The sequence below is a fragment of the Podarcis cretensis genome (genome assembly GCF_951804945.1).
Source record: "Podarcis cretensis genome assembly, chromosome: 13".
Lineage (NCBI taxonomy): Eukaryota > Metazoa > Chordata > Lepidosauria > Squamata > Lacertidae > Podarcis > Podarcis cretensis.
This window is the reverse complement of record NC_137182.1, coordinates 36064667-36078046: the sequence shown is the minus strand read 5'-3', so window position 1 is coordinate 36078046 and position 13380 is coordinate 36064667. Positions and strand designations below refer to the sequence as shown.

Genomic DNA, 13380 nt, shown 5'->3' with positions numbered 1-13380 from the left:
AGCAACCAATGAGGGAGAAGGAAGAAGAACCCACCTGGTTGCCGTGGCAGCCGCGAGGGGAAGCCAAAGGTTCTCAAGGGGAGCAGGGCCCCCAACGTCCCACCATCTTGCTTTCTCCTCCCCTTGGGACAGTGATGGCCTGGCCCCTAGCCAGAACGAGGTGTTCTCAGGCGGTAGACCAGGTGTGGAAAGACAGAATGGTAGAATTGCGGAGTTGGAAGGGGCCACTGGGATCACCGAGCAGTGTTTGTTTCACGTTACCTACACATCTTCCAAGCCAGCCTACACCCCACAAGTACAGCGCCACCGCCACTGAAGTAAGATTCAACCGACAATTCAGTTGGCTTTTGTCCATGGAGTGGGAAGGAGATGTGAACGGAGTCTGCCCTGGCCCCTAGATCTTCATCTGAGACCCGTCTCCTGCTCCCTCCTCTAAGGGAGGCTCAGAGGGAGATGGGTCAGTGTGTCTGGCTGTTAACCAGAAGGTTGGTGGTTCAAGCCCACTCAGGGATGGCTGTGGGCAGGATTCCTGCACTGGGGTGGGGTGAGCTAAATGACTCTGGGTTCCTTCAAAGTCACCAGTTCTATGATTCTAGGTCCTTTTCAGTATGCATTTCATAACCAATATCTCTATCTTTTTCTACTTTGTAACACTTCCTATATTTCTCTTTACAAAACTTCTTGTAGCTCTACTAACATAATTTGTTGATTACAGTTGCTCTTCAAATAATTCATATACTTCTTCCAATCTTCGGTAAATCTCTGGTCCCGCAGGTTTTGAATCCTTCCTGTCATTTTGTCCAATTCTGCATAGTCCATTAATTTCGTCTGCCATTCTTCTTTCGTCGGAATTTCTTCTTGTTTCCATTTCTGGGTTAACAATACTCTTGCCGCACTCACTGACTCCTTTTTGGGCCAGGTAAATACTCACCTTTCTCCACAGGCCTTTGATGGACTGAGTTGATTTTGTTCTACTGTGGATGTTACGATATGTTTACACAACCCAAGTTGCTCAGAGTCTATCAATATCTCATCTCTGCTAAGTGACTAGATTGACCAGAAATATTAGCTAGTTACAGTGCTCTCCCCCCCTAAAAAAATGTTTAGGGGTACTCTCATTTTGACTCAAGAAAATCACCATTTTATAGTTCAAATCGGGAAAAATAAATACAGTAAATGGGCAAAAGTACAAAGATTCACAAAATGTTTAGGGGCATGCATACCCCTGCCTCCAGGACCGTAGCTAGGGGGTGGTGAGGTGGGCCCCTGCCAGGGGTGCAGGCGATGGGTGTGTGTGTGCAAAAAATGGCTAAAAATATGTCCATAAATAAATATAAATATAAATATAAATATAAATATAAATATAAATATAAATATAAATATAAATATAAATATAAATATAAATATAAATATAAATAATATAAATATTGATTATTGCCTCATAAGAAATGGTTTTTAAATAGAGGGTGAACTGAATGGGTGGGAGGGGGAGTTGGATGAGAGGCAGAAAGAAGAGCTAATTTGTCTGTGGCTAGGGGGCGAGTCTGGGCGGTTCTGCCAGGGTGCAAGATCACCTAGCTACGGCTCTGCCTGCATCCCCCCCAGGGGGAAAAAACACTGGCTAGTTATATACTTACAGTTATTCTTTTACTTAGTTGGGGTATTAAATTTGCTTCTGCTTCCTACTCACTCCCTGTCCTGGAAAAGTTCCTTCCTTTGTATGGGAGACTGCAAAATGTCTCTTCTAAATATTATGGCTGCCATCCAGTTCTTGCAGCCAGACCTGCCTAAAACAACTATATATATATATATATATATATATATATATATATATATAACAATTTAACAATTAATTTATGAAGAACTAAGGCACCTATTTTGCCCATCCAAAGTTCTTAGCGCAAGTCAATTAATTTAAGAAAATTGCAGGCCTAATTTATTTATTAATTAATGCATCAATGAAAACCCATGGGGGTCATTTGACTCGTATTTCATGCACTAGACAACAGACCGAATTGTGTGGCACACCTGATACTTGACTGGATGCCTCTGCCGCTGCTGTTTAATGAATGCCAGAGTCTGCCGTAGATGAACGGTAACTCTTTTACTGCCCGAAAGTGACTATACAACATGCCTAACAATCATACTAATGCAGTCCCTGCATTGCTTCAGTCCCTAGTTCTAGTTTCATTTTCCATGCCGTTCTTTACAAGGCATTGCCTGCCTGTCTGGTGAGGATTATATCTCAGCACAACTCCCACTTGTAGAAATAAACTAAAACAAACAAACATACACAGCAAAACAAGAAGCTCTTTACATTTTAAAAAGACAAATGCTCTTTATTTTCCTATCAACACCCACCAATGCTGTTCATCCACCACACTCCATACCTCTATAAAGATACTTTATAGTATCTTACACACACACACACACACACACACACACACACACACACATACACACACACATATTGGGTTCACAACCTTTTTTGTCCTGGTAGAGACAGCTGCTGCGTCTTAACCCAGGTACACTACAGGTGAACCTGATCCGTTCTCCCCATCCCAGTGACAGGCAGAACCTGTGCGAAAAGATATCCAAGGAAGTGGTCAGGGAAAGGGGTGGGGGTCCCCCAGAACCTACCCAAAGCACTCTAGCTCTAACTGTATAAAATAACATGGCTGCCCTAAAGAACACGCTTCACTATAATTACATAGAAGTCTAGTCTCTCTCTCTCTCTCTCTCTCTCTCTCTCTCTCTCTGTGTGTGTGTGTGTGTTTTTTTTTGTGTGTGTGTGTAATACCTTTAAGGCACATCAACCCTCCCCAAAGAATCCAGGAACTGTAGTTGTTTGTTTAAAGGTGCTGAGAATTGTTGCTCTGTGGGGTGTAAACTACTGCCCCCAGGATTCTTTGGCGGGGGGGGGGGGGGGAGCAATGTGCTTCAAAGCATGGCGTGCTGGCAGCCTAACTCACTGGCCCTTGGGGTGCCTCCAGACTGTCAGTTTTCTGTGGGAGGGATCCAAGTGCTTACAGTACTGGGAAATTTAGGTTTGTGCAATTGAAGTGGATTAAAGCGCTCTGGAGCCCTGGAGCAACAAATCCGCTTGTTAAATAAATAAAAAAATCAGACTTTTGCAGGTAGGAAAGTGACAGGAAAATGAATGACGAAGTCTAATATGAATGGCTGATTAATAGGAAGACATATAAACACTCTGTGAGCAAATGAGGGTGAATGTAAGATGAACGCTCGTTGCCATATAGCCACCCAGCAAGCAAATCAGAACAAATAAATTAATCGATCATCAGGAGGAGCCTCCGGTGTCCCAGAAGGACCCAGCAAGAGTTCTGGATCAAATCTGCCACTAAATCCCACTCCCTCTTTCCCAGACAGCTGCAGCAGAGCCCTGCACCCCACCCCATTGCTCTCTGGACCCTTCTGGCTCCTCTGCCCAGCCTGAGGAGTCCTTGCTGCCAGCTCTTACCATGTGGCAGATGTTAATCTGGGGAGGGGAGGAGGGATTTATTTTACAGACACCACAGCCAGGAGGAGAACAAAAAGGCCTGGACGGTGGGGGTGAGGATCAGAAGTGAGGGGGGAGAGATAATCCCCTTTCCCCTCTATAAAACATCCTCATCCATAAGAGCCATCTCTTCTTCTGCTAAAGGGGACGAGGCGTCAGAAGGACCGTACTGAGGGTGACCAGGACACACAGCACTCAGCGCCATGCAGAACACCCTGGGACCAGCCTGCATCTTCCTGCGCAAGGGGATTGCTGAGAAACAGGGGGTATGGCCATTGCGGGGGTGGGGTGGGGGGAGAGAGAGACTGGGCAAGAGGGCGCAGCAGCCCAGGTGGGCAGGGCAAACGGTCTGGAACGGTCAGCCAAAGCAAGGGCTGAGTTTCCATTTTCCTCTGCAAGGGAAATTAACCAAAAGTGGGGCCTGGTAGGATGAGGAGCCCCCAAGGATTCCAGACTCAGCTCCACAAAGGCGGCTTGCAGTTTATGGTGTTCTGGAGCATTAGGTCCCGGGATGAGAAGTCTAGTGTGTGGGAGAAACAAGAGGGAGATGGAATTCTATGGGCTCAATTTAACTTCTAGAATGTTGGTTTGAAAGAGGCAACGCGTCTTACATGCTGCCATCTCTCGTTCCCCTTTTGCCTCTGGCAGGCAGGGTTTTCTAATTTTTTTTTCCTTTTTATTAGATGGTTTCCAAAACATACCCCAACTTTTTGGTAAAAATGACATGATGGGAAATGTATGTGTGTCCTGTGGGAGTACCCTTCTCACAACCTATTCTCTGTCACCACCACAGCCAAATAGATAACCTGGCTGGGTCTCTGAATCCTGGGAAAGTATGCAAGAGAAAGGCAGTCGGGGGCTAAGCTGGCCTCAGGGGCGTTGGGTAGAAACTAAAATACTCAGTGCACAGAGCCACGGGGGCACAAATTAACTGCCGGGCAAATTAAAATGGTTGGGGGTGTCTGAGGCTCTCGTTGGCCCTGTCGGATGCAGCACACCCAGTCATCTTGTGAGCAAACTTTTGTTTTTTAAAGGTTATAATAGGGAAGGGGCAGGAAATTGGGGGCAGGGAGTCTAAGGCAAAATATCTGGGACTGGGTCCTGTGAACCATCTCCTAATTCCCTCCCCCTTAGTATGAATTATCTGTCCCACCCCACCCAGGCTCAGGAGTGGAGCAGATTATGATATCTTGGTGTGCTTTAGCCCTACCATGCATTTAAAGCGTACCTTCCCCCAAACCTGAGAACTGTAGTTTACCTCTGACAGAGCCCAGCACCCTTAATAAACAACAGCTCCCGGGATTCCTTACGGGGAGGGAAATGTACTTTAACTATATGGTGTGTACTCATCTCTAGTGATCCTCAAGGCACTCAGCTGCTGCCGGCTCATGGACTCACCCTCGGTTGTACTTGCTTGAAGTTTTGAGGAAGGGTCTCTGTGAATCAGAAAGCACAGTGAGGTGGTCTCAGCCTTTCTCTCTCTCTCCAAACATCTGCAGCTACATGGTTGCTCCTCCATGGGCTCTGCACCTCCTGGGTTTTGTCACTGAGTTTTAGGATTGTGTAGGGTTTCTCTCTCCCCGCCACCCCACTTCTCCGTTCCTCCATCTCACAGTGATCACTGGCTCTGTCATTCTGGGCAGTGTTCCAGTTCATTGCTGGATCCACTTTGTCCTTCTGTGTGCCTGTAAATATTGAGCTGTCAACTCAACGGGAGCATTGCTGTGTTTTTGACAGCGCAATGCAATTATTTCGATTGGCCTTAGGGAAGAGGAGCCTTTGTTTGGGCGTCGGGAAGGGTTGGGTGGAGAGATCGGTTTGGCAGTAGGGCTTTGGGGGTCTTGTTTTCTACAGCTCTGGAGGAAGGAGTAGTTTCTTGTGAGGTTGAGGACTGTGAACCAAGACTTCTTCATTTCCTTCCCTCCTATGTGCCTGTATCACTATGAATGACTTTACATCTGCCTTACAGGAGCGGGAACTGGGAGCAGATGAAATTGAAGGTAAGTAGGATGGGCATTTGTGATACTTTTGAGCAGCAGCTTTGGGGTTGTTGTTTTTAATTGTTCTGGGAAATTCTGAGTTGCTTTGGAAGATTATGAGGGATTCTTTGATGGGAAGATCAGTAACGTTTGAGCTTCCCATAAAGAGAGTTTCCCAACCATGACTGACCTTCCCCTGGAGTGTAATATAGGCATAGATGAGGGAGAAATTCAATCCAGTTTGCATTTAAAGGCAAACCTACATAATTTGCACTTTCTGCAAGAACAAGCAAAACGAAACACAGCCTTTCTTTATAAGACACACGTCTCTGAATTTTGCAGTGTAGTTCCCCAGCTAAATAATGTTTACAAAAATATTTTAGGATGAATGTGCATAAAAATGCATATATTGGTGAAAATGACATATATCATGGGAAATCGCTTTGCAGAAATGTCTATGTTGATCCACATTGCATTAAATCTGTATATCACGTGAAATTCGCACTTGAAATTACTTGAATTTCACACTAAAATGCTGGTGAATTTTCTCGAGGACCTTTTAAAAGCACAAAATGGCAAACTGATGAGAAAAGGTGGAGAACTGTTTGGAAAAATAAAAAACTGGGGGAAAGTGAAATGGACACATTCGCCCATCCCTAGCCACAGGGGATATTGATTGTACACCCAGTTCATGAGGAATGATGATGAGGCCTTAAGAAAGGGATGAGGAACCTACGGCCCTCCATCTTATTACTGGAAAACAGCTCTCATCAGCCCCAGCCAGCGTGACTAATGGTCAGGGACGATGGGAGCTGTAGTCCAGCAATATGTAGAGGGCCACGGCTTCTATACCCTTGCCTTAAAGCTTACCCAGAATCTTCTAGAACATGCTGGAACTCCACAGCAGGTGCTAGAGGGTCCTTCAGCAGGCCTTCCAGAGGAAGTGTTCCCTGAGGTAAAAAACTGGAAAACCAATGACACAGAGGTTTTATTTACTCGGTTATTATTGCTACCCTTGCTGCTACCCTTGCTGCTACTCTTGCTGCTCCTGTTTTGCAAAAACAGAGCTCCGTGAGGCCTTCGATGAGTTTGACAAGGACAAGGATGGCTATATCAGCTGCAAAGATTTGGGCAACCTCATGAGGACAATGGGGTACATGCCGACCGAGATGGAGCTTATCGAACTGTCGCAGCAGATCAACATGAATCGTAAGTGCCTGGTTTCCGAGGACTGGGTTGAATATTTCAATAAAGAATGGTGCTGGACTGAAGATACAAGGCAACCTTCCTCAGCTGGTGGCCCTCTAAAAGTCTTGGACTACAACTCTCATAATCTCTTACCATGAACAATACTAAGCAAGGGCTGCTGGGAATTGTAGCCCAGAGCATATTGAGGACATCAGGTTGAGGAAGGCTGACGATGGGAGTCCTGGTATCACTTCCTGGGTCTCCAACGGGCTCTAACGTAAAGGATGGCCACTGTCAGCTTGACTGGGATTCAACCAGCCCTTGACTTGTCTGCCATTTCAGAGGGAAAAGAGGTTTGTGTGCAGCCGGTGGTAGGCAGCAGTGAGGCAGCTTCCTGTGTGATGCAGTGGCTGGACATAAGGCTCATCCACATATCTGCTTGTCCCGTGCCTAAAAAGCACAGGCCCAAAAGTCCAACCCCCCCCCCCAAGGCCTCCAACCAACTTTGGGAAAAGACAATCCCACAGGATGGAAAACAACAACAACACAGTAACTAGATATTATTCATAGCTAGAATGATTCTGGAGTATATACCATATTTTTCGCTCTATAAGACACACCTGACCATAAGACGCACCTAGTTTTTAGAGGAGGAAAACAAGAAAAAAAAATTCTGAATCAAATGTTGTTGAAGAGGCTTTGCGCGGCTATCCCTGAAGCCAGAACAGCAAGAGGGATTGCTCCGCAGCAGTCCCTCTTGCTGTTCTGGCTTCAGCGATAGCTGCACAGCCTGCATTCGCTCCATAAGATGCACACACATTTCCTCTTACTTTTTAGGAGGGAAAAAGTGCATCTTATAGAGCGAAAAAGACAGTATGTTAAATACTCTGAATAATGGTTATATACACAATTGGCAGATAGGGAACTGAAAATATCTTTCTTTTATCTTTCTCTTCTTTCTTGTCCGTCCCCCCTATTTTTTCTTTCTTTTTGATTGGTTTTCTTGTGTGATGTTTGATTTCTGGTGGCTCTCCAGTAGCATTAACTAGGTGTATGTCTTAATTAATATTAATTTATACACACACACACACACACACACACACACACACACATATAATACATACATGCACACGATAAATGAAGATACCTACAAGGAGCTGACCTGTATGGGAGGCAGGTCAAAGTGGCTTTTCTCAGGGTGAGAGACAGAGGAAGGAGAAGCTCTCCCTGGTGGGAGGATTCAACTCTCCATATGTGTGAAGCTTAAGGTAAAATGTTGACTGAGGGTTATATTTATAATTTTGTGTTTTATGAGGATCATATGATGATCCTATGAGGATTATTATTAATGTATCTTACTTTCTTTTTCTCTTTTGTCCCCCCCCCTTTTGAGATATCTATCTATCTATCTATTATCTATCTATCTATCATCATTTATCTAATCTCTTTAGTTTAGTTTGAATTTTTTAGTATATTAGGTTGTAAAGCACATGACTTCCCCCAAAGAATTCTGGGAACAGTAGTCTACCCCTCACAGAACTACAATCCCCAGCACCCTTAGCAAACTACATTCCCAGGATTCTTAGGGGGAAATCATCCGCTTTAAACGTATGCTGTGTATGCAGCCCAAAACCGGCTGCTGATCAGGGATATGTAAGGAAACTTGAAGGGAAAACCAAGATATCTGAGCCTTCTAAGAAATTAACCTGATTGTGGTCACTGCAGTTGGAGGGCGCGTGGATTTCGAGGACTTTGTGGAGATGATGACCCCAAAGCTGCTGGCAGAGACGGCGGGCATGATCGGACTTCAGGAAATGAGGGATGCCTTCAAGGAGGTAAGATGGGCTGGGATTGGACAGGGCTTTGGAGTTCTTTCTCTCAGCCTTGTTTCTTGTTCTCAGGGGTGGGGCAGAAATCTGATTCTGTTCTCATTCAAAGGCAAATCTAACAAATCTACCTCACTTTCCGCAGCAATGCACAAACAGCCATCCCTTCAGAACCCACACTTCCCCAAATTAGTGTGCATTAAAAATGCATTTGTTAGTGGAAATGAAATATGAAAGTGCATTCTGTTTGGGAAAACGGATTTGCAAAAATGTGTATATTGAGCAAAATTACATAGGTAAATGTGCACATTAGAATAAATTCATACTAAAATGCTGGTGAATTTTCACGACAACTTAATTCCTAGCTCCACAATCTGATACGGAAATGTGGAGAAGTGGTTAAGACTAGAAAAATGAGAAACTGAGAGACACTGAAATGTACCGATTCACTTATCCCAGCTTGTCATTTGTCCCCTTTCCCTCCCAGAAAATTGAACACCTCTCATTCCCCAGCTTCTCATTCCCCAACTAGACAACATTGATCCCCCCCCCAAAAAAAGCTGGGGATGGGACGTAGCACTCCCCATGACTATCCCTTCTCTGCCAACCTTGCTAGTTCCATAGAAAAATAAGAGAAGAAAAAGGAAGAAACTTCCTGGATCAGACCAAAGGTCTAGACAATCTCTCTTACTTTACAGAAGTCCTCTTCCGGAAGCACTGCCAGGGGAACAGTCCTTTAAAGGGTTCCTTTAACTAAAGGACTGTCTGGTCCACGTCTGATTTAAGGGAGAAAAAGATCCTTTAATTTACTCATGAACAGTTAGCATCTGGAAGCAGATAGACAGCCACACAAGTTACCTGGTTGCATACTTCATGAGGTGTACTGTATTTGTATTTAAATTGTTTTGTTTATAAATTTGCTTTTATACATATGTTACCACACCGGAATTTTACTCACAGCTGTGTCCGCTTTTTTTGGTGGTCCATAAGTGGCCACTCTCATCTAATTCAGCGTTCTACTTACTATAGTGACCCACCGGGTGACCACAAGCAGGGCAGGAAGGCAAAAGCCTAGACTGCTGCTCCTCATCTTGTGGCTTTCAGAGGTGTACTGCATCTGGACTTGGAGGTTCTACTTTTTTAAGTTCTCATGAAAATCCATCAACCGTTTGGTGCAAATCCTTTTGGTACACTTCCTTTTTTTTGGACAGCACTAATATTTCGCTAATATTTATATTTCCTTAATGGATTTTTCCTCCATTATTTTTCACTGACATGTGCTTCTCTAGGCACACTTTACCCTTGTATGTGCATTTTGGCACACATTTCTTGGCTGGAGCACGGCATTGCAAAATTTGGGGAAATGTGACTTTTGTAAAAGATGGTTGCGTTTTGGTTTCCTTATTTTTTTGGAATGCATGAATGAGACCGTGCACCTTTTAAATGCAAACTGAATTGGATTTCTCTCCTATTATTAATCCTGACGGATAGCTATTGATAGATCTACAGTGGTACCTCAGGTTACATATGCTTCAGGTTACAGACTCCGCTAACCCAGAAATGGTGCTTCAGGTTAAGAACTTTGCTTCAGGATGAGAACAGAAATTGTGCTCTGGCGGTGCAGCAGCAGCAGGAGGCCCCATTAGCTAAAGTGGTGCTTCAGGTTAAGAACAGTTTCAGGTTAAGTATGGACCTCCGGAACGAATTAAGTACTTAACCCGAGGTACCACTGTATTCCCGTTAGCTTTAAAATGGGATCAGGTTAACTGGCCGCCACTGCATCTTGTGGCAATGAGTTCCATATGCTAACGACCCACTGCATGAAGAGGTACTTCCTCTCATCTGTCCTGCATCTCCTGCCATTAAGCTTCGCCCTCTTGCTCCTATTCAGATTAAGGATGCTGACTCTCACTGCAACTAACTACCATGCCTCTCCCCGTTTCCAGTTTGACACCAACGGGGATGGCGAGATCACTCTGGATGAGTTGTACCAGGCCATGCAGAGGCTGATGGGTGAGCGCCTGACGTCCCGGGAGATTGCTGATGTGGTGAAGGAAGCCGACGTCAATGGAGACGGGACGGTGGATTTTGAGGGTGAGATGCAATCGGGGAATATAGGATTGATGGAAAGAGATTATAGGCTTATCGGGATGCAAGATGAGAGGTTAAAAGCTTTAAAGGTCTGGGGAGATGGGATTTAGGAGCACAGGCTGAAAAGATATAGGCTTAAATGGGCATGGATAATAGGGTTAGAGAGTTATTGGATTGCTCCAGTTGCATGGAGATGGTAGCACACAGCCCACCTGTCAAAAGAGCTGCTGGTGATGGGGAAACCAGGGGCTGGACCAGCCAGCCTCCCTGCTCCACCTGCCCTGTTTTTGGATTGCAGCCCCATTGGCGGGGTGGTTGTCGTACTAACTTAATAAGCAGGCACTAGATAGCGCAGTGTGGGAGTTGTCCAAAGACACCAGGCAAGACTTAATGACCCTGAATGCTATGTTCTACCTCCACTGTCGGAGGCAGTAATGCTTCTGGAGGGACGCAGGTGGCGCTGTGGTCTAAACCACTGAGCCTCTTGGGCTTCCTGATCAGAAGGTCGGTGGTTCGAATCCCCACAATGGGATCAGCTCCCGTTGCTCTGTCCCAGCTCCTGCCAACCTAGCAGTTTGAAAGCATGCAACTTCAAGTAGATAATTAGGTACCACTGCTGCAGGAAGGTAAACGGCGTTTCCGTGCACTCTGGTTTCCGTCACGATGTCCTGTTGTGCCGGAAGTGATTTAAGTCATGCTGGCCACATGACCTGGAAAGCTGTCTGTGGACAAATGCCGGCTCCCTCAGCCTGAAAGTGAGATGAGTGCCGCAACCCTATAGTCGACTTTGACTGGACTTAACTGTTGAGGGGTCCTTTTACCTTTACCCTTAATGCTTCTAGATTCCATTCTGGGAGAGTGCTGTTGAGCTCAGGTTCTGTTTGTGGCCTTCCCATAGGTTGACCCCTGAGAAGAGGATGCTGGACTAAGCGAACCACTGGCTTGATCCAGCGGCCTCCTCTTTATATGCTTAGGTAACAGGACCTAGGTCATTTCAGAATACAGATTCTGGAGATATTTTAGGCTACTACGACAGCACAACCAGCTTCCAGCACAAGTAACCTAAATGATGCAGGTGAAGCAGCAAATGTAAAAGCAGAATTTCCCCAGACTTACCTTGTTGCACAGTTTGGATTGCACTGGTAACTGATAGAAGGTAGTTAAAAACAGATATTTTGAGAACTTCCAAAGATAATTATATTCAGCGCTAGACAAAACAGAACATGAAACAAATAACGATACACCCAAAATAGTTGAATAATATCATGTGCATGTCCAGCACAGGTTTATCTTCTTACTAAATTGAAATAACTACAAATAGCAGCAGTAAAAACATCAACAATATGTGAATAAAAACTCATTGGTAAAAATATCAAAGGCCTGTCTGAATAATACAAGTTTTGAAAGACAAGAGAGCAGGAATGACTCCAGCTGACCTTCCATTAGCAAGTAGTCCCACAGGGCAGGGCCTGCTGCACTAAACCCTGGTAAATGTTGGCCAAATCCTGGGGGCATGGAGGACCACCAAGAGTGCCCATTCAAAGGTCTTAGTGATCAAAGTGAAGAGTATGGAATCTGGGTGTCCTTAAAGTTGTTCAGGACTTTGTGAATTAACACAAAAGACCTGAACCTGGCCCAGTAGCAAATTGGTAACCAGGGCATCATTATTTTACATGTGAATTACACATTTATCTCCAAGGAGCAGGCAGTGGCATTCACAGCCATTTATCTCCCTTTGGATAAGCACAACAGCCCTGTGAGGTAGGTCAGGACGAGGGAGCACTCAGCAGTCTTCGTAGATTTGAAGCCAGGTCTCTCGGGCCTTGCTCCCCAGCCATACTGATGTGTTTATTGACGTTTGCCTTACAGAGTTTGTGAGGATGATGTCACGCTGATGGAGTCGCCCACCCCTCTCTGGTTCCAATGAATATGTGAATGTATGGAGCTCAACATCAAATCCCAGTGTGAACTGGGAGGGGAGGTCAAACCTCCGTTTGCACAAGAGACTGAGCAGGGCAAGGGGTGGGTTGGCAGGGGGGGTGCGTTCTTGGATTGTCTCCCTAAGAGGAGGGCAAGCATCTCACTTGGCAAAGTCCAATCCCTGCAGGAAACCCTTATTACCGGGCAGCTGCATTCATCAAATCTATTCCACAACTGGTCCAACCAGCTCGGTTGATCCCTCTCAAAAACACCCCGGAAGATCGCTTCCCAGCGCAACGCCCTGCCTTACCTCTCCCTCCCCTCCAGCAATCATGTACAATAAAGACTTCCTTGTATAGGATCGCTCAGGATCCGCGTGGGGGTGGCTTTTTTTGTGGCACATCGACTGGAGCTGCCCGCTGCTGCCGGCATCCACAGAGGTCAGAATAACACCCTGGCAGCTCCACGACTGGCCCTGCCCAAAGCGGCTTATCCGCTTTAAGCGCTGCTCAGAAGGGCAGCATATGGGGCAGGAATAAACAGATTAAGGAGGAAGCAGGGACCCTCCTGCGTAGGAAGGCCAGAGGTTTCTAGAAGGGGGACTTTGGTGAAGCGGGACACTTGGGTTTGATCACCGTCATCATCATCGTGTGGGCGGGGAGCAATGAAGGTGAGGACTCAGACTCCTGGCTCTTTGGCTATCTGAGCCCCTTCAAAGGATTGCAACTCCAGGACTGTTTGTTTCCTCCTAATGAGCCTTTGCAGATTAAAAGTCATGGGGCTCGAAACAGCTGCTGCACTTCCACTTCTCCATTCCCCTAATCACAGTGGCAGGGAGGGTGGCAGAGGAGGAAGC

At 45.7% G+C, this 13380-nt stretch overlaps 1 protein-coding gene across 4 annotated transcripts; it reads left to right on the top strand.

Annotated features, from left to right (window-relative positions):
* The first annotated feature begins 49 nt into the window (after window positions 1–49).
* Window positions 50–12892, top strand: LOC307201926 (calcium-binding protein 5). 4 transcript variants are annotated; one of them, XM_079951464.1, is made up of 8 exons: window positions 54–182; window positions 2003–2095; window positions 3665–3786; window positions 5490–5520; window positions 6565–6708; window positions 8413–8522; window positions 10460–10607; window positions 12474–12892. In XM_079951464.1, the coding sequence occupies exons 3-8, from the start codon at window positions 3724–3726 to the stop codon at window positions 12497–12499; spliced, it is 522 nt and encodes a 173-aa protein (XP_079807590.1). In that variant the 5' UTR covers window positions 54–182; window positions 2003–2095; window positions 3665–3723; the 3' UTR covers window positions 12500–12892. The 4 variants fall into 4 exon arrangements, with proteins under 4 accessions (XP_079807589.1, XP_079807590.1, XP_079807591.1 ...); XM_079951465.1 differs by lacking the exon at window positions 54–182 and adding an exon at window positions 191–317; XM_079951466.1 differs by lacking the exons at window positions 54–182; window positions 2003–2095 and adding an exon at window positions 249–317.
* The last annotated feature ends 488 nt before the right edge of the window (window positions 12893–13380 follow it).

Coding starts and splice junctions, on each gene's coding strand:
- LOC307201926 (XM_079951463.1), top strand. CDS start 135: ATGGCCTGGCCCCTAGCCAGAACGAGGTGTTCTCAGGCGGTAGACCAG. Junction 318..5,489: donor ACAGCGCCACCGCCACTGAA/GTAAGATTCAAC, acceptor TCTGCCTTACAG/GAGCGGGAACTGGGAGCAGA. Junction 10,608..12,473: donor CGGGACGGTGGATTTTGAGG/GTGAGATGCAAT, acceptor TTTGCCTTACAG/AGTTTGTGAGGATGATGTCA.